Source organism: Salvia miltiorrhiza, chromosome 7, assembly GCF_028751815.1.
Source record: "Salvia miltiorrhiza cultivar Shanhuang (shh) chromosome 7, IMPLAD_Smil_shh, whole genome shotgun sequence".
Classification (NCBI taxonomy): Eukaryota; Viridiplantae; Streptophyta; class Magnoliopsida; order Lamiales; family Lamiaceae; genus Salvia; species Salvia miltiorrhiza.
Window position 1 is genome coordinate 52,558,829 of NC_080393.1, and position 19,085 is coordinate 52,577,913.

General features: G+C 39.3%; 1 protein-coding gene and 3 long non-coding RNA genes across 5 annotated transcripts; 3 read left to right on the top strand and 1 right to left on the bottom strand.

Moving 5' to 3' along the window:
• Positions 1-5,379: 5,379 nt before the first annotated feature.
• On the top strand, positions 5,380-7,903 carry LOC130994383 (putative late blight resistance protein homolog R1B-16). Its single transcript, XM_057919428.1, has one exon. It carries the CDS (start codon positions 5,450-5,452, stop codon positions 7,901-7,903), a length of 2,454 nt encoding a protein of 817 aa, XP_057775411.1. The 5' UTR covers positions 5,380-5,449.
• Positions 7,904-7,991: 88 nt separating this feature from the next.
• Positions 7,992-17,312, bottom strand: LOC130994766 (uncharacterized). Of its 2 annotated transcripts, XR_009091922.1 has the most exons (4): positions 17,101-17,312; positions 14,817-14,879; positions 13,751-14,287; positions 7,992-8,281 (listed from the first exon to the last, which is right to left on the bottom strand). It is a non-coding gene; the product is annotated as an uncharacterized LOC130994766 (long non-coding RNA). The 2 variants fall into 2 exon arrangements; XR_009091921.1 differs by lacking the exon at positions 14,817-14,879.
• On the top strand, positions 9,780-11,624 carry LOC130994767 (uncharacterized). The gene is made up of 2 exons (XR_009091923.1): positions 9,780-10,853; positions 11,302-11,624. It is a non-coding gene; the product is annotated as an uncharacterized LOC130994767 (long non-coding RNA).
• LOC130994768 (uncharacterized) lies at positions 15,807-17,628 on the top strand. The gene is made up of 2 exons (XR_009091924.1): positions 15,807-16,857; positions 17,306-17,628. It is a non-coding gene; the product is annotated as an uncharacterized LOC130994768 (long non-coding RNA).
• The last annotated feature ends 1,457 nt before the right edge of the window (positions 17,629-19,085 follow it).

Consider the following 19,085-nt stretch of genomic DNA (forward strand, 5'->3'; position numbering starts at 1 on the left):
ACTAAATTACCCTTCTATATAAATGGGCAAACCCTAGCCTCCTCTCATTCTCATTTCTCTTTCCCTCTATTCTCTTTCTCTCTCTACAAGCTCTCTCTTCTCTCTCTCTCTATACACGCTGACTCTTTCTCTTCTCTCTCTTTCTCTCGATCTTTCTCTTCCAAGCGGCGCCGCCGCATGCTCCCACGCCCACCGCCAACTCCGTCGCCCACGACGAGGCCAGCAGCAGCGCCACCGACCCCGGCGGTGGCGCATCAGCTGTCTCCACTTCTCCGATCTCAGTCGACGCCGATTTCTCTCTCTCTCTCTTCGCGAAAATTCACCTACTGCAGGGCGGCGGAGGTGGCGGTGAAGATGCTGCTCGCGGTTGTCGTGATATCGAATCTGGCGATCTGTAAATTGGAATTTCAGATCTGGAGCTGCCTAGCCAAGTCCGTCGGAGAGGAGGCGGTGGACGACGATCAGCAGCCCCGCCACCACCCGCGGCGCCGCCTTGCTGCGGTAGGGTCGTGCGTTGCCTTCCCCTCCAACTCCCTCTGATAATCAGTATCCATAACCGATTGAATTTCTAAATTAAAACCTAATTTCAATTCAATTAAAACCTAATTTTCGATTGTGAGAGAGAGGAAGAATTGGGGGAGAGTTGATTGTTGATGATGAGAATGATTGGGATGTAGACTTTAGTTATATTCAATTTGAATTTAATCGAAAAAAAAATACAAATAACGAAGAAATTGATGAAAATCACGCAATTTTGTACAAATGTTCTTGAATTCACAACTGAATTATCGGCGTTGGTTGTGAATTCACAATTGAAATAGTGTTGATTGTGAATTCAAGTTTTATTGATTGTGAATTCACAACTTGAAATAGTGTTGGTTGTGAATTTAAGTTTTATCGGTTGTGAATTCACAACTCGAAATAATGTTGGTTGTGAATTCACGCGAATTCACAACCAACACTTGTTATTCACAACCAATACTTGAATTCAGTTGTGAATTCGAGTTGAATTCACAATCAATGAACAGTTGGTATTTGTAAAAATTTTATATGTAAGGGTAAAATGGTAAATGTGGGTATTTTTTTAAGTTTTATATTAGTGGGTAAAATTTATTTTTACTATATAAAAGTGGCTACTCTTATATATTAACACTTTTATATATATAATATTTTAATTATAATTTTCTAATATCTAACTTCTAGTCTAACCATAATTATAATATTTAAATGAGTTAAGTACAAAATTCTCCCATATCGATGGCATCCCTATCGCGTACAAGACCATATAGTCAGGATAAGCGTTGTTTGCTACCTAAACGTACCCCCTCATTTTAACACCGTTAAAACGCCGTTAGAAAAATTATTTTTTTCTTAATTTTTAATTTAGATGGGCCTGGCAGGGGGGCATTTTCTACTGGTCATTCTCTTCTCCCCAACGTAGCTCGACACAGCTCAGTCACCGCCGCTGCTCCATCTCCTCGACGAGAAGTGCCACCACCGGTCACCTTCTTCTCCTCGACTCGACCTCAGACGCTTTGTGAGCCCTGCGCCGTCCCCTTCCTTGGCGACGGCAAGACGTCGTCGCCTCCCTCTCTCATTCCGGCGACTGCAGTGGACAGCGGAGTCAGCCACCGTCCAAATGCCCCATCTCTCTCTCTCTCTAATCGAAGCAGTGGTTAGTGCACGACGGCGGCGGCGGCGGCCTAGGAGTGAGCAGAATCCGGTTAAATCCTAAAATCCGAACCGAACCTAACCGAAATACTAATTCGGTTCGGTTAATTTGGTTTTCGGTTCGGTTTTGGTTTTGAATTTTGAAATTTTTTATTTTTCGGTTCGATTATGATTTTTAAGAAAAAATATTTGGTTAACCTAAAATCGAACCAAAATAATATTATTTAAATATTAAAATGATTATTATTACTATTCTATAAAATAGTCAATAATTACTCTTAATTTATACTCTTAATCTCAGTTAATTTTAAAAAAATAAAGTAATTTTTCAATATATTTTTTTAATTTATACTCTTAATCTTTGGTTAAGATGTTTTGAAGTTTTAGATTATTATTTTTTACCGATTTCGAATCTTGTATATTGAATATTAATTAATTATTTAAACTTTAAAAAATATATTGTGTATTTATTTCGGTTATTTGGTTTTAACTGAAACCGAACCAAAATATTTCGGTTCGGTTTTGTTTGATTTTAAGCATGTTCGATTCGAATTTGGATATTAATTATATAATTCGGTTTTAATTTGGTTTTTGTTATTCGGTTCGGTTCGGTGACCGAATAACCGAATGCTCACCCCTAGGCCACGCCTAGCTACTATTGTCCGTCGAAGCCAGATGAGAGGGGGGGTGCGGTTTGGTGGCTCCTCCCGCTACTGCCAGGTCAAGGACGCAGAGGAGAGAGAAGGCGGTGTGCATGAGATAGGGAGGCAGGGGCTAGGACACGGCGGTCGGCGGTAACTCGGAGCTACTGTCCGGCCAAACGAAGGGAGAGGGAGACTAGGGCAAGAGGCGGCAATAGCCTTCGTTGCTGCTCGCCGGAATTGAGAGATGAGGTGACAGCTAGTTGCGCGGCGGCCTTCTCAGCCGCAGAATGTGAATCGTTGCCGCAAAACACAACGATAGGGGCCTTGACTATAGGGTCCTTTATGATTAAAAATAATAAAAACAATTTTTCTAACGGCGTTTTAAGGAAAATTGGTTCGATTTTACCACATTGAGGTAGTAAACAACGCTTATCTTGACTATAGGGTCCTGTATGCGATATGGACGCCATCGATAGGGGGAATTCGGTACTTAACCTATTTTAATTACATGTTTTAAAATGAATGACGGATAAAGTAAAAAATATATAATCTAAATTTGAGAAGTGTTTTTTAAAAAAATATTATAAAAAAATCGGATTAATTCGATCTTTCGGTTCGGTTCGATTTTAATTTTAAAAATTTCGGTTAATTCGATTAATTCGATTTGGTTCGATTTTTTTTAAATCGGACATAAGTTTAATTTGATTTGATTTTGACAAAACTCGAATCAAATAATTAAACGAATGCACACCCCTAACCACATATATATGAGCAAGAATGGAGCAACTTGGACGTTCCAGGCAACATGTTCATGTACTTTTATTTTTATTTTTGATTTGTTTTAAATAATATTATATTTTTCTATTATTCGATAATCTAATTTATTTGAATGATAGTATACATATGGGCTTGTAAGTTCATATTGGAGAAGGATATATCACACTTCCTGCAACGAGAATGTTGTAACTTCGACTAAGAAAAATTAAATGCTCGATAGAAAAGTACTGTGTTTCAGATATTATTTTCATCATATATCATAAGTTCATTTTTCTTCGAATTTTTTTCTCTTGCAATAAATTCTCTCTCTAGGTTATAAGCTCAATTATCCAAACAATTTGACAATTTATAAGCTCTTAAAAATTACATCTTATAAGCTCTTGAAATATTTTATAAGCTCCAAGAACTTATAAGCTCTTTAAAATAAGCTTAGCCAAACACCCTCTTAATCTTGGTGGGAATTTGCCACTTCGAGCTTCAGTTAATTAAAGGTATAGATGTATAGTGATGGCAAAGGTATAGAATGAGTTTTGGTGTTAATTCTCGTGGGGCTCAATTAGGTGTGATTCGTGAATAATGAAGAATTGGTGTGGAGTCTGTGTATTTATTTGCAGATTAAAAGGGGACGAAAATATTCTTTTTTTTTTATCAGTTTAAATCGAAACTGAGAGTCGGTTAAGGTCAGTTTCAATTCTATTTCAACACTCAAATGGGTCCGGGTCGATCCAAGAATTTTAAGCTCATCGGTTTTCGGTTCCGTCGATTCGGTCCGAACCGATTGCACAGCCCTAATAAACATACTCCGTTCGTCCCCTGTAAATCTGTGTCCTTATTTCTATTTTGGGATGTCCCACAAGAGTGTGTATTGTCATTTTTGGACACTTTCTCACCACTAACTCCTTATTTCTTATTCTTATTTTATAATAAAGTGAATCATTTTTTCAATTCTCAATACACCCATCTAACATTTTATTAAAATTCGTACAACTAAAATTAATTCACACTCCTCTGGGACAGAGATAGTATAATTGTGCCGGAGTAACAAAAGAGATATTGAGAATATGTAAGGGGTATTTGAGGTTACTCAATTATAATATTGAACATTATTCAAATCGGTATTATGTATCTTGGGGTTGGGGTCGGGGTCGGTTGTGATTTTTTGAATTATCAGAAATATTTTTTTAAACCTTCAACTATCAATTTTGTATTAATTGTATAATTCGTTCATTTTTTTAAGTTTAAAAAAATGATGTAACTCGCCGATTGCCATGATATGCCATGATATATTTAGAATCATTTTTTTATATAACTTATATTGTACAAAACGCCTTATTAATTGAAAATTTAAAAGGTGAAAAATGGATGAAAAGTACAATTAATATAAAATTAATAGTTCAAAATTTTAAAAAATATTTTTAATAGTTTATAATATAACTGACTGTATGAAAATAGTTTAAGATTTAAAGTGAAATTAAGCATTAACTAAATTAGGATACCAAACGCAGCATAAGAGCATCCGCATTGGGGGTTCCTTGATAGCCTACTTGATAGTGTTTGTGTTATTGAGTAGATAGTGCTGCATTGGGGTTCCTTGATAGCCTACTTGATTTTTTTAGTTTTTAAATAGGAGAGATAAATTTTTAAAGAGAAGAAGAGAATTAAAAAAAAAAAAAATTATCGAGCATACTCGATAACTCGAGTAGCACTCACTTGCATCGCCTACTCGAGTGGCTACTCGAGTTCGAGTAAGGCATCGAGGAGAAGCGATGCCAATGCTCTAAGCGTCAACTCCCCAAAGAGTATCCTGCTCAATCCAAATCTCCAATCTCTGTCTTCTCCCTTCGATTTATTCCACCTTCAAGATCACCATCTTCCACTCCATTTTCAAATAATCACAAAATCCGTAGCTGCTGTTTCCATCTCAAAGTCCAAACAATTTCTTTTCTAAATCCTGCGATTATTTTGTCCAACCATATATGCAATACCACCGAAACATACGCTGCAAGAATTGACTCTATTCAACTCTACATTGTGAAGAAATCAAAGGTACACATATATTTACTCTATTTCTTGTAAAAATCTCCCAACAAAATAACAATCACCAACACATTTGCAATCTGCAGTTTAATCCAAGGTTTAATTTGAGATGGCAGCTTATGCAGCTCTGGCTTCTCTCTTGAACACCATTCAGCACATGATGACCCATCCTACCCTTTCCACTTCTTTCCACAACTATCAGATCCGGTCTCTTGAGGAGAGGGCTGCTTTGTTGCTTGATTTCTAATTATGGTGGATTTAGCCAAGAAGTACAAGATCTGGAAAGCCTAATCGCATCTGCAGCTCATACGGCTGAAGATATGATTGAATCTCACATCGTCAATCAAATCCTTCCTCTTTCAGCTCATGATGAGGAAACAACTTTGAGTTTCTCGTTGTATCTACAGAAAAAAAGGGCAATTCAAGAGAAAAATGCAGCTGCAGTTGGAGATGTTGATCAATTTCATGGTGAATCAAACCTCAGCTACTTTGACTATCTGCGACAGATAATTGAAGACATGGATGCTCTAATCGAAAAGGCCAATGAGTTGAAGGAGAAACAGAGATTAAGAGAGGACCAACCCCCCACGCATTCAACACCTAAGTATACGGAGACCGGAGAAGAAAGTTCTATGGTGGGATTTGGTGAGGAGTTGATTCAACTTCTCGACGAGCTCACCGGTCATCGATCCAATCGGCATATCATCTCAATCGTTGGTATGGGCGGCATGGGTAAGACTACTCTTGCCAAAAATATTTATGCTAATCAACTCATCATCGAACATTTTGATATTCGTGCTTGGGCTATTGTATCTCAGCAATACAATGCTAGACAAATTCTTCAACAACTTCTTTCTGACAAAGACAACTCCTCCAATAAAGATGTACATGAATTAGGAGAACAATTACATAAAACTTTATTTGGTAGAAGATATTTGATCATATTAGATGACATATGGAGTGTTGAAGCTTGGGATGAAGTGAGGCGTTTCTTTCCCGATAACGGAAATGGAAGCCGGATTCTCCTAACTACTAGGTTGTCAGATGTGGCTAACAATTGTGGCTCTTCTTGTTTTTCAAAGAATCTTCTAGATGAGAATGAAAGTTGGGAATTATTCTGTAAGAAGTCATTCCAAAATGAAGATTGCCCAACTGAACTTGAGGAAGTTGGAAGGAAGATTGTTAGATTATGCAAAGGACTAGCATTGTCTATTGTTGTGATTGGTGGGAGTCTTCTAAAGTCTCCTAGGACTATAGGATATTGGAAGAGTGTTGCCGAAGATATAGAATCAAATCCAAATTCAAAAGAGAAAGAAGAAAGCATAGATGTATTGTTTTCAAGTTATAACCACTTGCCTCCTCATTTAAAGCCTTGCTTTCTTCATATTGGAGTTCTTAAACTTACTAATTATGAGAACCTCCATATCTCGAGAATCATCCAACTTTGGGTTGCTGAGGGATTTTTGAAGTCAAATGGAGGCCGAGTTTTGGAAGAGATTGCAGAGGGTTACTTGAAAGGACTTATTGAGAGGAATCTGATATTTGTTGAGAAGCGAAGTAGAAATGGGAAGATGAAATGTTGTGATATTCATGATCTTTTAAGAGACCTATGCTTAAAAGTAGCTGAGCAACAAGGGTTTTTTCATGTGATCTCTCAAGGTCATGTAGTAGGCACAGAACACCACCTGATATATGATACTTTTCCTTGGTTGAGAGAAAATACTAGACCCTTACTTGCACGCTCTATCATGAAATTTGAATTTGTCGGGGAGGATTTTTGTAAACATAGATTGTTGAGAATTTTGGATGTAAAATATACCGGGTCAGTTAAAGAATCATTAGGGTGTGTTAACTTGCGCTACCTTGCTATTGGGGAATCTGATCACAGTGATGTGGTGGAGCTTCCAAGTTCATTATCCTTGGTATGGAATCTGCATGCTTTAATCTTTCATAATCATTATTTGATATTTGTTGCACCAATTGAAATTTGGAAGATGCGACAACTTAGGCATATAAAGTGTCATCGAATTTATGTTCCTCAACCCGACGGACAAGATGAGTTGCTAAATCTTCAGACGCTTAGGGAAGCAGTGAATTTGAGGTTGAGTGAGGATGTGTGCAAGATCATTCGCAACATCAAGATATTGCGTCTACGTTATGATCCTAACATGGTAGGATGGGATGATAGTTTGATTGAGTGTTTGTGTAATCTTGATCGCTTGCATAAACTTGCATCACTCAAACTGATATGCCATGTGAATTGTAAGCTGAATGAGATGCTCTCGTTTCCCAGTTCGCTAAACAAGTTGACCTTGGGTCTGATCAATTTTGATTGGGATGATCTGACAAATATTGATCCGTTGCCCCAACTGGAAGTTCTCAAGGTACAATTTAACTATGTCGAGACCACGTGGAGTCCTGTTAAAGGGCAATTTGAACGCCTCAAGTTCTTGAAAATTGATAACTGTCATCTGAGATGTTGGAATGCGGAGAGTTGTCATTTCCCAATGCTGGAGAAGCTTGTTCTTTGTTGTCTATATCGGTTGGAAGAGATTCCATGGGGTATTGGTGAGATACCAACACTCAAACTTATTCATCTGGATTGTTGTAGTAACTCTGCCACGATTTCAGCTATCAAAATCAAAGACGAGCAGCTCGAGTATCAGGACAATGATGACCTTCAAATCCAAGTTATTATGGATGATGATCAAATGAAGAGCTTCATGGCAATGGTGGAAACAGAGGGCCTGACTGTCACGACCGGCCTTAATTAAGGATAATTAATCCGGGAAAACCATGACTGGGGAAGGGAAATTAAGAAGCGGGTTTAGAAAGGGGTGCATAAAAGAATACTCAAAGAGCTTGAATACGCGTGAAATATTCCTTAAAAAGGAAAAAGGCATAGTTCGCATAAAAAGGGTACTCAAAGAACTTGTATACGCGTTATATTCCTTAAAAGGAAAAAGGCATCATTAGGGGCTTGGCTAAAACATTATCAGAGTTTGCAACGGAAGGCGTAACTGAAATAATCAGTGTTTACAGCGGAAAGCATAACTGTGATACATGTATGAAGACATGTATCCTTTCTGAGCCTACTTTAAGTTCGACAAAAACTCCACTCAGCAACACTTCATCGCCCATCACAGCTCAACCTGCACAAACATAAACATCGAAGGGCTAAGTACAAGAGTACTTAGTGGGCAGTTGCCAAGCATATAACATAACATCATTAACAATCATCAACAAGCATCGTGTCGTGGAGAAGGCCTTCCCAAACGAACACGGGCATCGCGCCGTGAGGGGGAGCCTCCCTCAGCGGTCACGGCATCGTACTATTGAGGGAGGCCTCCCCCAATAGACGCTGTAACACTGGCATATTGGCATACTGGCATCGCGCCGCGAGAGAGGCCTCTCTCAGCGGACACGGGCATCGCGCCGTGAGGAAGGCCCTCCTCAGCGGACACGGCATCGTACTGTTGAGGGAGGCCTCCCCCAACAGACGCAAGCATCAATCACAGGCATAAACTTATCAGCGTAAAGCATTCAAGCGTAAATAAGCGTAATCAAGCGTAAATCATTTAACGTAAAGCATAATAAAGCATACCACACTTGAAGATGCAATTTGCATTTTAAAGCATAACACATACATAGCATTTTATTTACGCGTAAGAAATTGCCCACCTGATAGCAAAGTTTTGCTAAGGTATTGTGACTCCTTGAGTAGTTCTTACTCTCGCGCTTGACCTTAATCACGAGAATATAAAATAAGACATTGCCTCGAGGAAAATTCTTAATTAATGAGAAAGCGTAATTTAACTATGCATGAATCTGGTATGCATGAACTAATCTTCTGAGCGATAATCGGGAATTCTACTATTAATCCTCGTTAATAGATTTAGCTAATTCTCGTCTAGCGCGGTCGAATAAAACTGTGATTCTTCCTTCCTCATCGGAATATTCTAGTCGTGAAATAAACCTCGTATTTGTACTTGATTGAAAAATGACTAACTCGGCTTTAAACGAGGTGTGACCTCGTAAAAATTATCGGGCTTTTCAAAATTTAATAAATAATTGAAAACATTTCTCTTGAGTTAAGAACACCAACAATATTCTTACTCGTCTTTCTTTAATAATTGGATTTATAATTAAAACCAATTAAATACTTTTATTGCAAGTAAAAATGCAATTTCATGTCATGCTTAGTATATAATAAGTAATTTACTTAAAATATGCACATAATAATAATACAATATTATTATTATGTAAATCATCTTTAGAGAAAAATAATTAATTAAACTAAATAAATAGTCTAATTAATAAGTATCCATTTTTCTTTGAACTGCAGCCCAATTAAATAATAAGGTAGTCCATTTCTTTAAAAAAAACATAAGCCCAATGTTTCAATTTAAATCAGGGCCCAAAGACTTTAATACAATCGGCCCAAAGACTTTAATAAAATCGGCCCATAGCCAAAGCCCAATACCATTTAAACACCAGCCCAATCTTTTAAAAGATAAAGGCCCAATTAAAATAAATACAACAAGGCCCAAAAATAAATAGGAGGCCCAAATTTTCGGCCCAACTCAATTAAATTAAAATCAAGCCCAACATAAAAAAAAAACCCAAATCTTTAAAAATTTCGGCCCAACTTAAAATAAAAAGAAGCCCAAAATTCGGCCCACATAAAATGGCCCAAATCCTTCCTTATCTCTCCCACTCGGTCTCTCTCTCTCTCAGACGCACGCTTCTCTCTTTTCTCTCTCACTGAAAAACTCAAAATCCAGTCGAGCTCTCTCGACCTCGGCTCCGACGAGGTTGCCGGCGTCGCCGCCGCCTAAGCCCGGCAAGGTCGTGCCTCCTCCCTTTTTCCTATCAGTCGGATCTCTCTCTCTTTCCTCCCCAAAATCTGCTCTTCTTCTTGATTCAAAAACCAGTCGATCGGCCCTTCCCAGCTCGCTCGACGTCTTCTTCTCCGGCCATCCAGCCGCCTGCTCCGGTCGTCGTCATCTGTCGACGCGTCAAATCCCCGGCGCCGTCCTCTTTCCTCCCCCAACATCGAGCCCTGATTCTCAAGGAATCATTGCTGCTGCTGCTTCTACCCTTTCGAAATTGGGCGGCCGGTCGCCGTCTGGGAGCGGCGTTGCTCCGGCCTGGAGCCCATCGGCCTCCTCTCCTTCCGGCCGCTCTCTCTCTTTCTCGGCCAAGATCTGATCGGCCCTCTTCCTCGGTTGTTCAGCGGCCATCGGTTCCGGTCTCTCTCCCTCACGCTGAAGTTCCGCCGCCGCCTTGTGAAGGCCGGCGAGCAGGGGAGTGTCCGACGCCCTCATCGCGCCGCTGCTGCCCTTGGAATGGTGCCGCTGTTCCTCCCGGCGGCAGGTGAAAGGCTCGCCGATCCGCTGCTGTCCTTGGATCGTTGTTGCTGTTTGGGGTCCCGATGAGGTTCGAGTTGCGTCACGCCGCCTTCTTCCTCCGTTCCGGTCCCGATTCAGATGTCAAAGCAGGCGGGGAGTCGAGCCTTGTTTCTTTTCCGCCTCTGCCGCCATGGTTCTGCCGCCATCTCCACCGTTTGTGGAAGATCAGCGATTCAGCGCCGTTGTTTCGTTCGTGACGCTGCTGCTGTTGTCACGCAATTTCCGCCGAGGCAGCAGGAGATGCCGCTGAAATCTGTCCTCTGCTCAAGAACCGGCTCAAGCCTCACTCTCTCCCTTTTTCTATTGAATTATGGTATTTCTATAATTGATTATGCAAGAGATAAAACTAAGTTCGTGGTTTACTAATGTATCAAGAAATTTCCTTGCTTGCCTCGTGTGATAAGAAAATATAGCATAAACTGATTTCTGCCTAAAGATCATATGAGTTTGCTAAGTCTCTTTATGAATATACTCATTGTATGCTTAGTATCCTTTAATCGATCATGCTTGTTGGATGAAAAACGAATGGATTGAATGAGCTGAGCCTAGTGTTTACCTTGTCTATTTGTGCTTGATTGGCTGATCTGTTTTCTTCTTCTTGGTGAAAATTTGTTGGCATATACTGTTTGAATAAGGAGATCTCGGAGATTATAGATGTTATTTCGGGTGTTTTTTTTTCTGTGTGAAACTTGGTTTTGATGTTGGCATGAGCTTGCTGTAAACATTCTGTTGGAATATACGAATTGGATTTTCTTAAACAGCTCCACTGGCGATCTATTGAGTAAGAAGGGAGAAGGATTTGGTGGGGAGCAAAAGATAATGGAGTTGGTGGAGTGGGATGTTTGGTGAGGTGGGGTTGGTGTTGGTGCTGATACTTTGAGTGTGGTGGGGAAATTGGTGGAGTGGAGAAGTGGGGAGTAAAGACGTGTACATCATTAGCAAAAGATTGAAATAATAACTGTATTTAAACTCTAATTGATTGAAGAGCTTTTGTTTTTGTAATATACTAAACGATTTTCCCCAAGCTGGGAACTAGCCTGTAATCTGTGAACTGTAAATAAATACTGGCTTCGATTTTCAATCATCGCATTTCTGTATCTTGCTTGATATCTTTTTCCTTGCCTGCTAACTTAATAAACTGTAATATAACTTAAATTAAATCCGTAGATTTAATCTGCGTTGCAGTCGGAATAATTCATCGACTTCTAGTAGATAATAGAAATAATATTTCTATCGCATATAAATTAATAACTTGACTTTGCTAAGTCAGTTATTAAACTGGGTAATAAATTTTTGAATGACTGAATAATCCTCATCGCGTTTTTCTCATACGTTATAAAGTATAAAGCTAAAATAATAACTTCGTTTCTGATAAAAAAAAAAATCAGGACCATAAACTGGATTCATTTATAAAAATTTTTGCATTTACTAGTTTTAATCATAATTAAAAGAGCGGGCTACTACATACTACCCCTCTTAACAAAAATTTCGTCCCGAAATTTGCATATCTCTGCTAAAACAGTTCGGGGTATTTTTCCTTCATCTTGTCTTCAAGTTCCCACGTAGCTTCTCTTGTCTGCGGTGTCTCCATAAGATTTTCACTGATGTGATTGAGGCTGATTTCGCAAGTGTCTACGTATTGCTGGCAAGGGGTGCGGGTGTTCTCAATTGCTGAACCTCGTTATCTGTTGGGGCATTGCGTGGAGTAGTGACCCTTTTGGCCACAATTGTAACAACCGTTAGTCCCAGCTCGACAAACACTTCTATGCATCTTACCACAATTTGGGCAAGGTGAAATTCCTCTCTGACCTTGGCTACCCCCAGTTGACTCGAGGTTAGTCTGTGCCTCGTGCCTTGGTTGAATAAACTGTTCGGCCCGTTCCTTTTCTTGCCACACTTTCTTACTAGTCTGATTGATATTGTCTTCGTTGTTGTCCCACTTGCGCTTCCCTTTGAGAGTATGCGAGACTGCTGGTAAGTCGTTTGGCGTCGAGATAAATGGTGAGGCTAACTTGTCCGACGGCATTGCAGCTTCAATGTCAAGTGCCCTGTTCAGAGACTCCATGTATGAGAGTCCTCCGTGGCTTGCTAGAGCCATCTTAATTTCGTAGCGCAGTCCGGCACAAAATTTCTCTGCCATCTTCTCCTCTGTGTCCACTTGTTGTGGAGCAAACCTCGACAGGTTGCAGAATTCCTTGTCGTATTCCACCACAGATTTCTTTCCTTGCTTCAACTCGTAGAACTCAGCTTCTTTCTTCTTCCTATAGCTTTTCGGAATATATTTATCATATAATCCTGTCTTAAAATCTTCCCAAGTATAACTTGCCCATTGTTCAGGTGTCAAAATTTTTCGACGTGCTTCCCACCAGAAGTCAGCTGATCCTGTTAGCTGGAATGAGACGCAAGATAGGCGCTCCTCATCAGTACAACGTAGAAAGTTGAAAATACGTTCCATTGCACGCACCCAAATCTCAGCTTCAGCCGGTTCACTTGTTCCGTCAAACGTAGGTGGATTTTGCCTTAAAAAGAGTTCTTCGACTCTCCTAGTCGGGGGCGGAGGGGATGGATTATGTTCTCGATCATTTTGTGGTTCTTCGGGTACAGCGTTATGGTTTCTGCGATTGTTATTGTTTCTCGCAGGGCGTCCTCTCTTAGGCGGCATTCTGATAGCAAGGATGTGCCAATAAGTACACTCTAGCATAATCTAATACAAGCCTCAAAAGAATTCTTGTACAGGTTAAATTATTCTAACTTGTAAACAAGTCATAACTCCAATGACTGCATTGATGTAGTAAGCTTTAAGGGTCCTTAGCATCTCAAATCCATGAGTCATATCAATTCTTAAGCATATAATATCACATCATCTAAATTGGATACTTAAGCATAAGTCATGGAGATTCATAGCGGCTATAAAATCATGAGCTTAAGAATTATTCTATACGTATCACTTATCTTGCTGCCTTCACTATAGCCACCAAAAGATACAATCTAATTTCTTCTATGTTTGCTTCTATGTTCTGTCGTAGTGGTGATCTCATAACTTAATAGCTCTATGTTCATAGGGATTCATTCCATAGGCATACTTAATCGCACTTGCGTAAATCATTTCATTCAATAACAACATAACATAACTATTAACAGTTACTCACTTTGCTATTACGATAATTCTGACTTTTTGTAAACATTAACTCAAAACTTGGAAGAGCATACCATTCTGCTTCGTTGAGTGTGATGCGATGAAGTGCTGAGCTTTGTCGATTGAACTCTAGACACTTTAGTGATCCATTCTAAGTTTGGCTTAAATAAACTCTTAGGCTCAGAGCAAACGATCTGCTCTGATACCACTCTGTCACGACCGGCCTTAATTAAGGATAATTAATCCGGGAAAACCATGACTGGGGAAGGGAAATTAAGAAGCGGGTTTAGAAAGGGGTGCATAAAAGAATACTCAAAGAGCTTGAATACGCGTGAAATATTCCTTAAAAAGGAAAAAGGCATAGTTCGCATAAAAAGGGTACTCAAAGAACTTGTATACGCGTTATATTCCTTAAAAGGAAAAAGGCATCATTAGGGGCTTGGCTAAAACATTATCAGAGTTTGCAACGGAAGGCGTAACTGAAATAATCAGTGTTTACAGCGGAAAGCATAACTGTGATACATGTATGAAGACATGTATCCTTTCTGAGCCTACTTTAAGTTCGACAAAAACTCCACTCAGCAACACTTCATCGCCCATCACAGCTCAACCTGCACAAACATAAACATCGAAGGGCTAAGTACAAGAGTACTTAGTGGGCAGTTGCCAAGCATATAACATAACATCATTAACAATCATCAACAAGCATCGTGTCGTGGAGAAGGCCTTCCCAAACGAACACGGGCATCGCGCCGTGAGGGGGAGCCTCCCTCAGCGGTCACGGCATCGTACTATTGAGGGAGGCCTCCCCCAATAGACGCTGTAACACTGGCATATTGGCATACTGGCATCGCGCCGCGAGAGAGGCCTCTCTCAGCGGACACGGGCATCGCGCCGTGAGGAAGGCCCTCCTCAGCGGACACGGCATCGTACTGTTGAGGGAGGCCTCCCCCAACAGACGCAAGCATCAATCACAGGCATAAACTTATCAGCGTAAAGCATTCAAGCGTAAATAAGCGTAATCAAGCGTAAATCATTTAACGTAAAGCATAATAAAGCATACCACACTTGAAGATGCAATTTGCATTTTAAAGCATAACACATACATAGCATTTTATTTACGCGTAAGAAATTGCCCACCTGATAGCAAAGTTTTGCTAAGGTATTGTGACTCCTTGAGTAGTTCTTACTCTCGCGCTTGACCTTAATCACGAGAATATAAAATAAGACATTGCCTCGAGGAAAATTCTTAATTAATGAGAAAGCGTAATTTAACTATGCATGAATCTGGTATGCATGAACTAATCTTCTGAGCGATAATCGGGAATTCTACTATTAATCCTCGTTAATAGATTTAGCTAATTCTCGTCTAGCGCGGTCGAATAAAACTGTGATTCTTCCTTCCTCATCGGAATATTCTAGTCGTGAAATAAACCTCGTATTTGTACTTGATTGAAAAATGACTAACTCGGCTTTAAACGAGGTGTGACCTCGTAAAAATTATCGGGCTTTTCAAAATTTAATAAATAATTGAAAACATTTCTCTTGAGTTAAGAACACCAACAATATTCTTACTCGTCTTTCTTTAATAATTGGATTTATAATTAAAACCAATTAAATACTTTTATTGCAAGTAAAAATGCAATTTCATGTCATGCTTAGTATATAATAAGTAATTTACTTAAAATATGCACATAATAATAATACAATATTATTATTATGTAAATCATCTTTAGAGAAAAATAATTAATTAAACTAAATAAATAGTCTAATTAATAAGTATCCATTTTTCTTTGAACTGCAGCCCAATTAAATAATAAGGTAGTCCATTTCTTTAAAAAAAACATAAGCCCAATGTTTCAATTTAAATCAGGGCCCAAAGACTTTAATACAATCGGCCCAAAGACTTTAATAAAATCGGCCCATAGCCAAAGCCCAATACCATTTAAACACCAGCCCAATCTTTTAAAAGATAAAGGCCCAATTAAAATAAATACAACAAGGCCCAAAAATAAATAGGAGGCCCAAATTTTCGGCCCAACTCAATTAAATTAAAATCAAGCCCAACATAAAAAAAACCCAAATCTTTAAAAATTTCGGCCCAACTTAAAATAAAAAGAAGCCCAAAATTCGGCCCACATAAAATGGCCCAAATCCTTCCTTATCTCTCCCACTCGGTCTCTCTCTCTCTCAGACGCACGCTTCTCTCTTTTCTCTCTCACTGAAAAACTCAAAATCCAGTCGAGCTCTCTCGACCTCGGCTCCGACGAGGTTGCCGGCGTCGCCGCCGCCTAAGCCCGGCAAGGTCGTGCCTCCTCCCTTTTTCCTATCAGTCGGATCTCTCTCTCTTTCCTCCCCAAAATCTGCTCTTCTTCTTGATTCAAAAACCAGTCGATCGGCCCTTCCCAGCTCGCTCGACGTCTTCTTCTCCGGCCATCCAGCCGCCTGCTCCGGTCGTCGTCATCTGTCGACGCGTCAAATCCCCGGCGCCGTCCTCTTTCCTCCCCCAACATCGAGCCCTGATTCTCAAGGAATCATTGCTGCTGCTGCTTCTACCCTTTCGAAATTGGGCGGCCGGTCGCCGTCTGGGAGCGGCGTTGCTCCGGCCTGGAGCCCATCGGCCTCCTCTCCTTCCGGCCGCTCTCTCTCTTTCTCGGCCAAGATCTGATCGGCCCTCTTCCTCGGTTGTTCAGCGGCCATCGGTTCCGGTCTCTCTCCCTCACGCTGAAGTTCCGCCGCCGCCTTGTGAAGGCCGGCGAGCAGGGGAGTGTCCGACGCCCTCATCGCGCCGCTGCTGCCCTTGGAATGGTGCCGCTGTTCCTCCCGGCGGCAGGTGAAAGGCTCGCCGATCCGCTGCTGTCCTTGGATCGTTGTTGCTGTTTGGGGTCCCGATGAGGTTCGAGTTGCGTCACGCCGCCTTCTTCCTCCGTTCCGGTCCCGATTCAGATGTCAAAGCAGGCGGGGAGTCGAGCCTTGTTTCTTTTCCGCCTCTGCCGCCATGGTTCTGCCGCCATCTCCACCGTTTGTGGAAGATCAGCGATTCAGCGCCGTTGTTTCGTTCGTGACGCTGCTGCTGTTGTCACGCAATTTCCGCCGAGGCAGCAGGAGATGCCGCTGAAATCTGTCCTCTGCTCAAGAACCGGCTCAAGCCTCACTCTCTCCCTTTTTCTATTGAATTATGGTATTTCTATAATTGATTATGCAAGAGATAAAACTAAGTTCGTGGTTTACTAATGTATCAAGAAATTTCCTTGCTTGCCTCGTGTGATAAGAAAATATAGCATAAACTGATTTCTGCCTAAAGATCATATGAGTTTGCTAAGTCTCTTTATGAATATACTCATTGTATGCTTAGTATCCTTTAATCGATCATGCTTGTTGGATGAAAAACGAATGGATTGAATGAGCTGAGCCTAGTGTTTACCTTGTCTATTTGTGCTTGATTGGCTGATCTGTTTTCTTCTTCTTGGTGAAAATTTGTTGGCATATACTGTTTGAATAAGGAGATCTCGGAGATTATAGATGTTATTTCGGGTGTTTTTTTTTCTGTGTGAAACTTGGTTTTGATGTTGGCATGAGCTTGCTGTAAACATTCTGTTGGAATATACGAATTGGATTTTCTTAAACAGCTCCACTGGCGATCTATTGAGTAAGAAGGGAGAAGGATTTGGTGGGGAGCAAAAGATAATGGAGTTGGTGGAGTGGGATGTTTGGTGAGGTGGGGTTGGTGTTGGTGCTGATACTTTGAGTGTGGTGGGGAAATTGGTGGAGTGGAGAAGTGGGGAGTAAAGACGTGTACATCATTAGCAAAAGATTGAAATAATAACTGTATTTAAACTCTAATTGATTGAAGAGCTTTTGTTTTTGTAATATACTAAACGATTTTCCCCAAGCTGGGAACTAGCCTGTAATCTGTGAACTGTAAATAAATACTGGCTTCGATTTTCAATCATCGCATTTCTGTATCTTGCTTGATATCTTTTTCCTTGCCTGCTAACTTAATAAACTGTAATATAACTTAAATTAAATCCGTAGATTTAATCTGCGTTGCAGTCGGAATAATTCATCGACTTCTAGTAGATAATAGAAATAATATTTCTATCGCATATAAATTAATAACTTGACTTTGCTAAGTCAGTTATTAAACTGGGTAATAAATTTTTGAATGACTGAATAATCCTCATCGCGTTTTTCTCATACGTTATAAAGTATAAAGCTAAAATAATAACTTCGTTTCTGATAAAAAAAAAATCAGGACCATAAACTGGATTCATTTATAAAAATTTTTGCATTTACTAGTTTTAATCATAATTAAAAGAGCGGGCTACTACACTGACGCTCAATAATGTTCAATATACAACTTTGTAGGCAGCATTTCGTTTTCTTGGTATGAATAAATTTCGACGATGATAACTTTTATTTTTTGGTTTCATATTTTGTGCTTGTATTGTTATGCACTTGCAAAGTTGCAATACATATTTCTATGGTTTGAATGCATCTTCATTTTTGTATGAGAATTATCCTTATCCATTAAAATAGAAAAGCTAAGGTTCCATGTGGGCGCATTTTAGCTCGTCTGATTTATGAGGGTTACCATACAAATTTTTAGTCCCTCTGTCGTGTGAAGCTTGAGCAATTTTTTTTCAGCACCAATTTTAAAAAGTTAAGTATTTTGTGTGTTAAGCGTAGTACGTGAAAAAGTGAAAATGTGAATAAAGGAAAAAAAATTGCCATATAAAGAAAATACTCAAGTTTTGCGGGACAACCAAAAAATGAACATTGTTCAAGCTTCGCGGAACGGAGTGAATAATTTTTTATGAATTAGGAAAGGGGATGATAGAATTGAAGCATGTACATACTCTTTTCGGCCATAATACGTCTGGTTTTTTATCATTTTCGTTTATTCATAATAAATATTATCTTTTCTTCATTTTAGGATATACTATATCTCTTATTTTTTCCTTTGTTCACATAATATTTACAAAAAACACATCTCACACACTATTTATTAATTAACTAACAATTCTATTTTGATAGAATCATTTATCTACTTAATACACATTTTTCAAGATTTTCTTAAAAAAACAGGTAAACTATTTTGAATTTAAAATAATTATAATTAAACAATCATGTAAATTTTTTTAAAAGAAAAAAAAATGACATCTACTTATTTTTTCATCAACAAACGAAAACAAATAAAAAATAATACTATAATATTCAACATTGAAGATAAATACAAGAGAATAAAAGTTATTTTTGACACTTTAAACGATCATACATATTCGTTTCAAATTCATTTTTTCAATTTTACATTGAATTAAAGATCTTTTTGTAATCTTTTTATTATTAGTTTTTTGAATGTGCTCCTTATATTATTGAGTTTTTCAGTAGTTCTATTATAAATATGGA

What these genes read in the sequence shown, in the direction of transcription:
- LOC130994383 (XM_057919428.1), top strand. Translation starts at nt 5,450, where the DNA reads ATGATTGAATCTCACATCGTCAATCAAATCCTTCCTCTTTCAGCTCAT.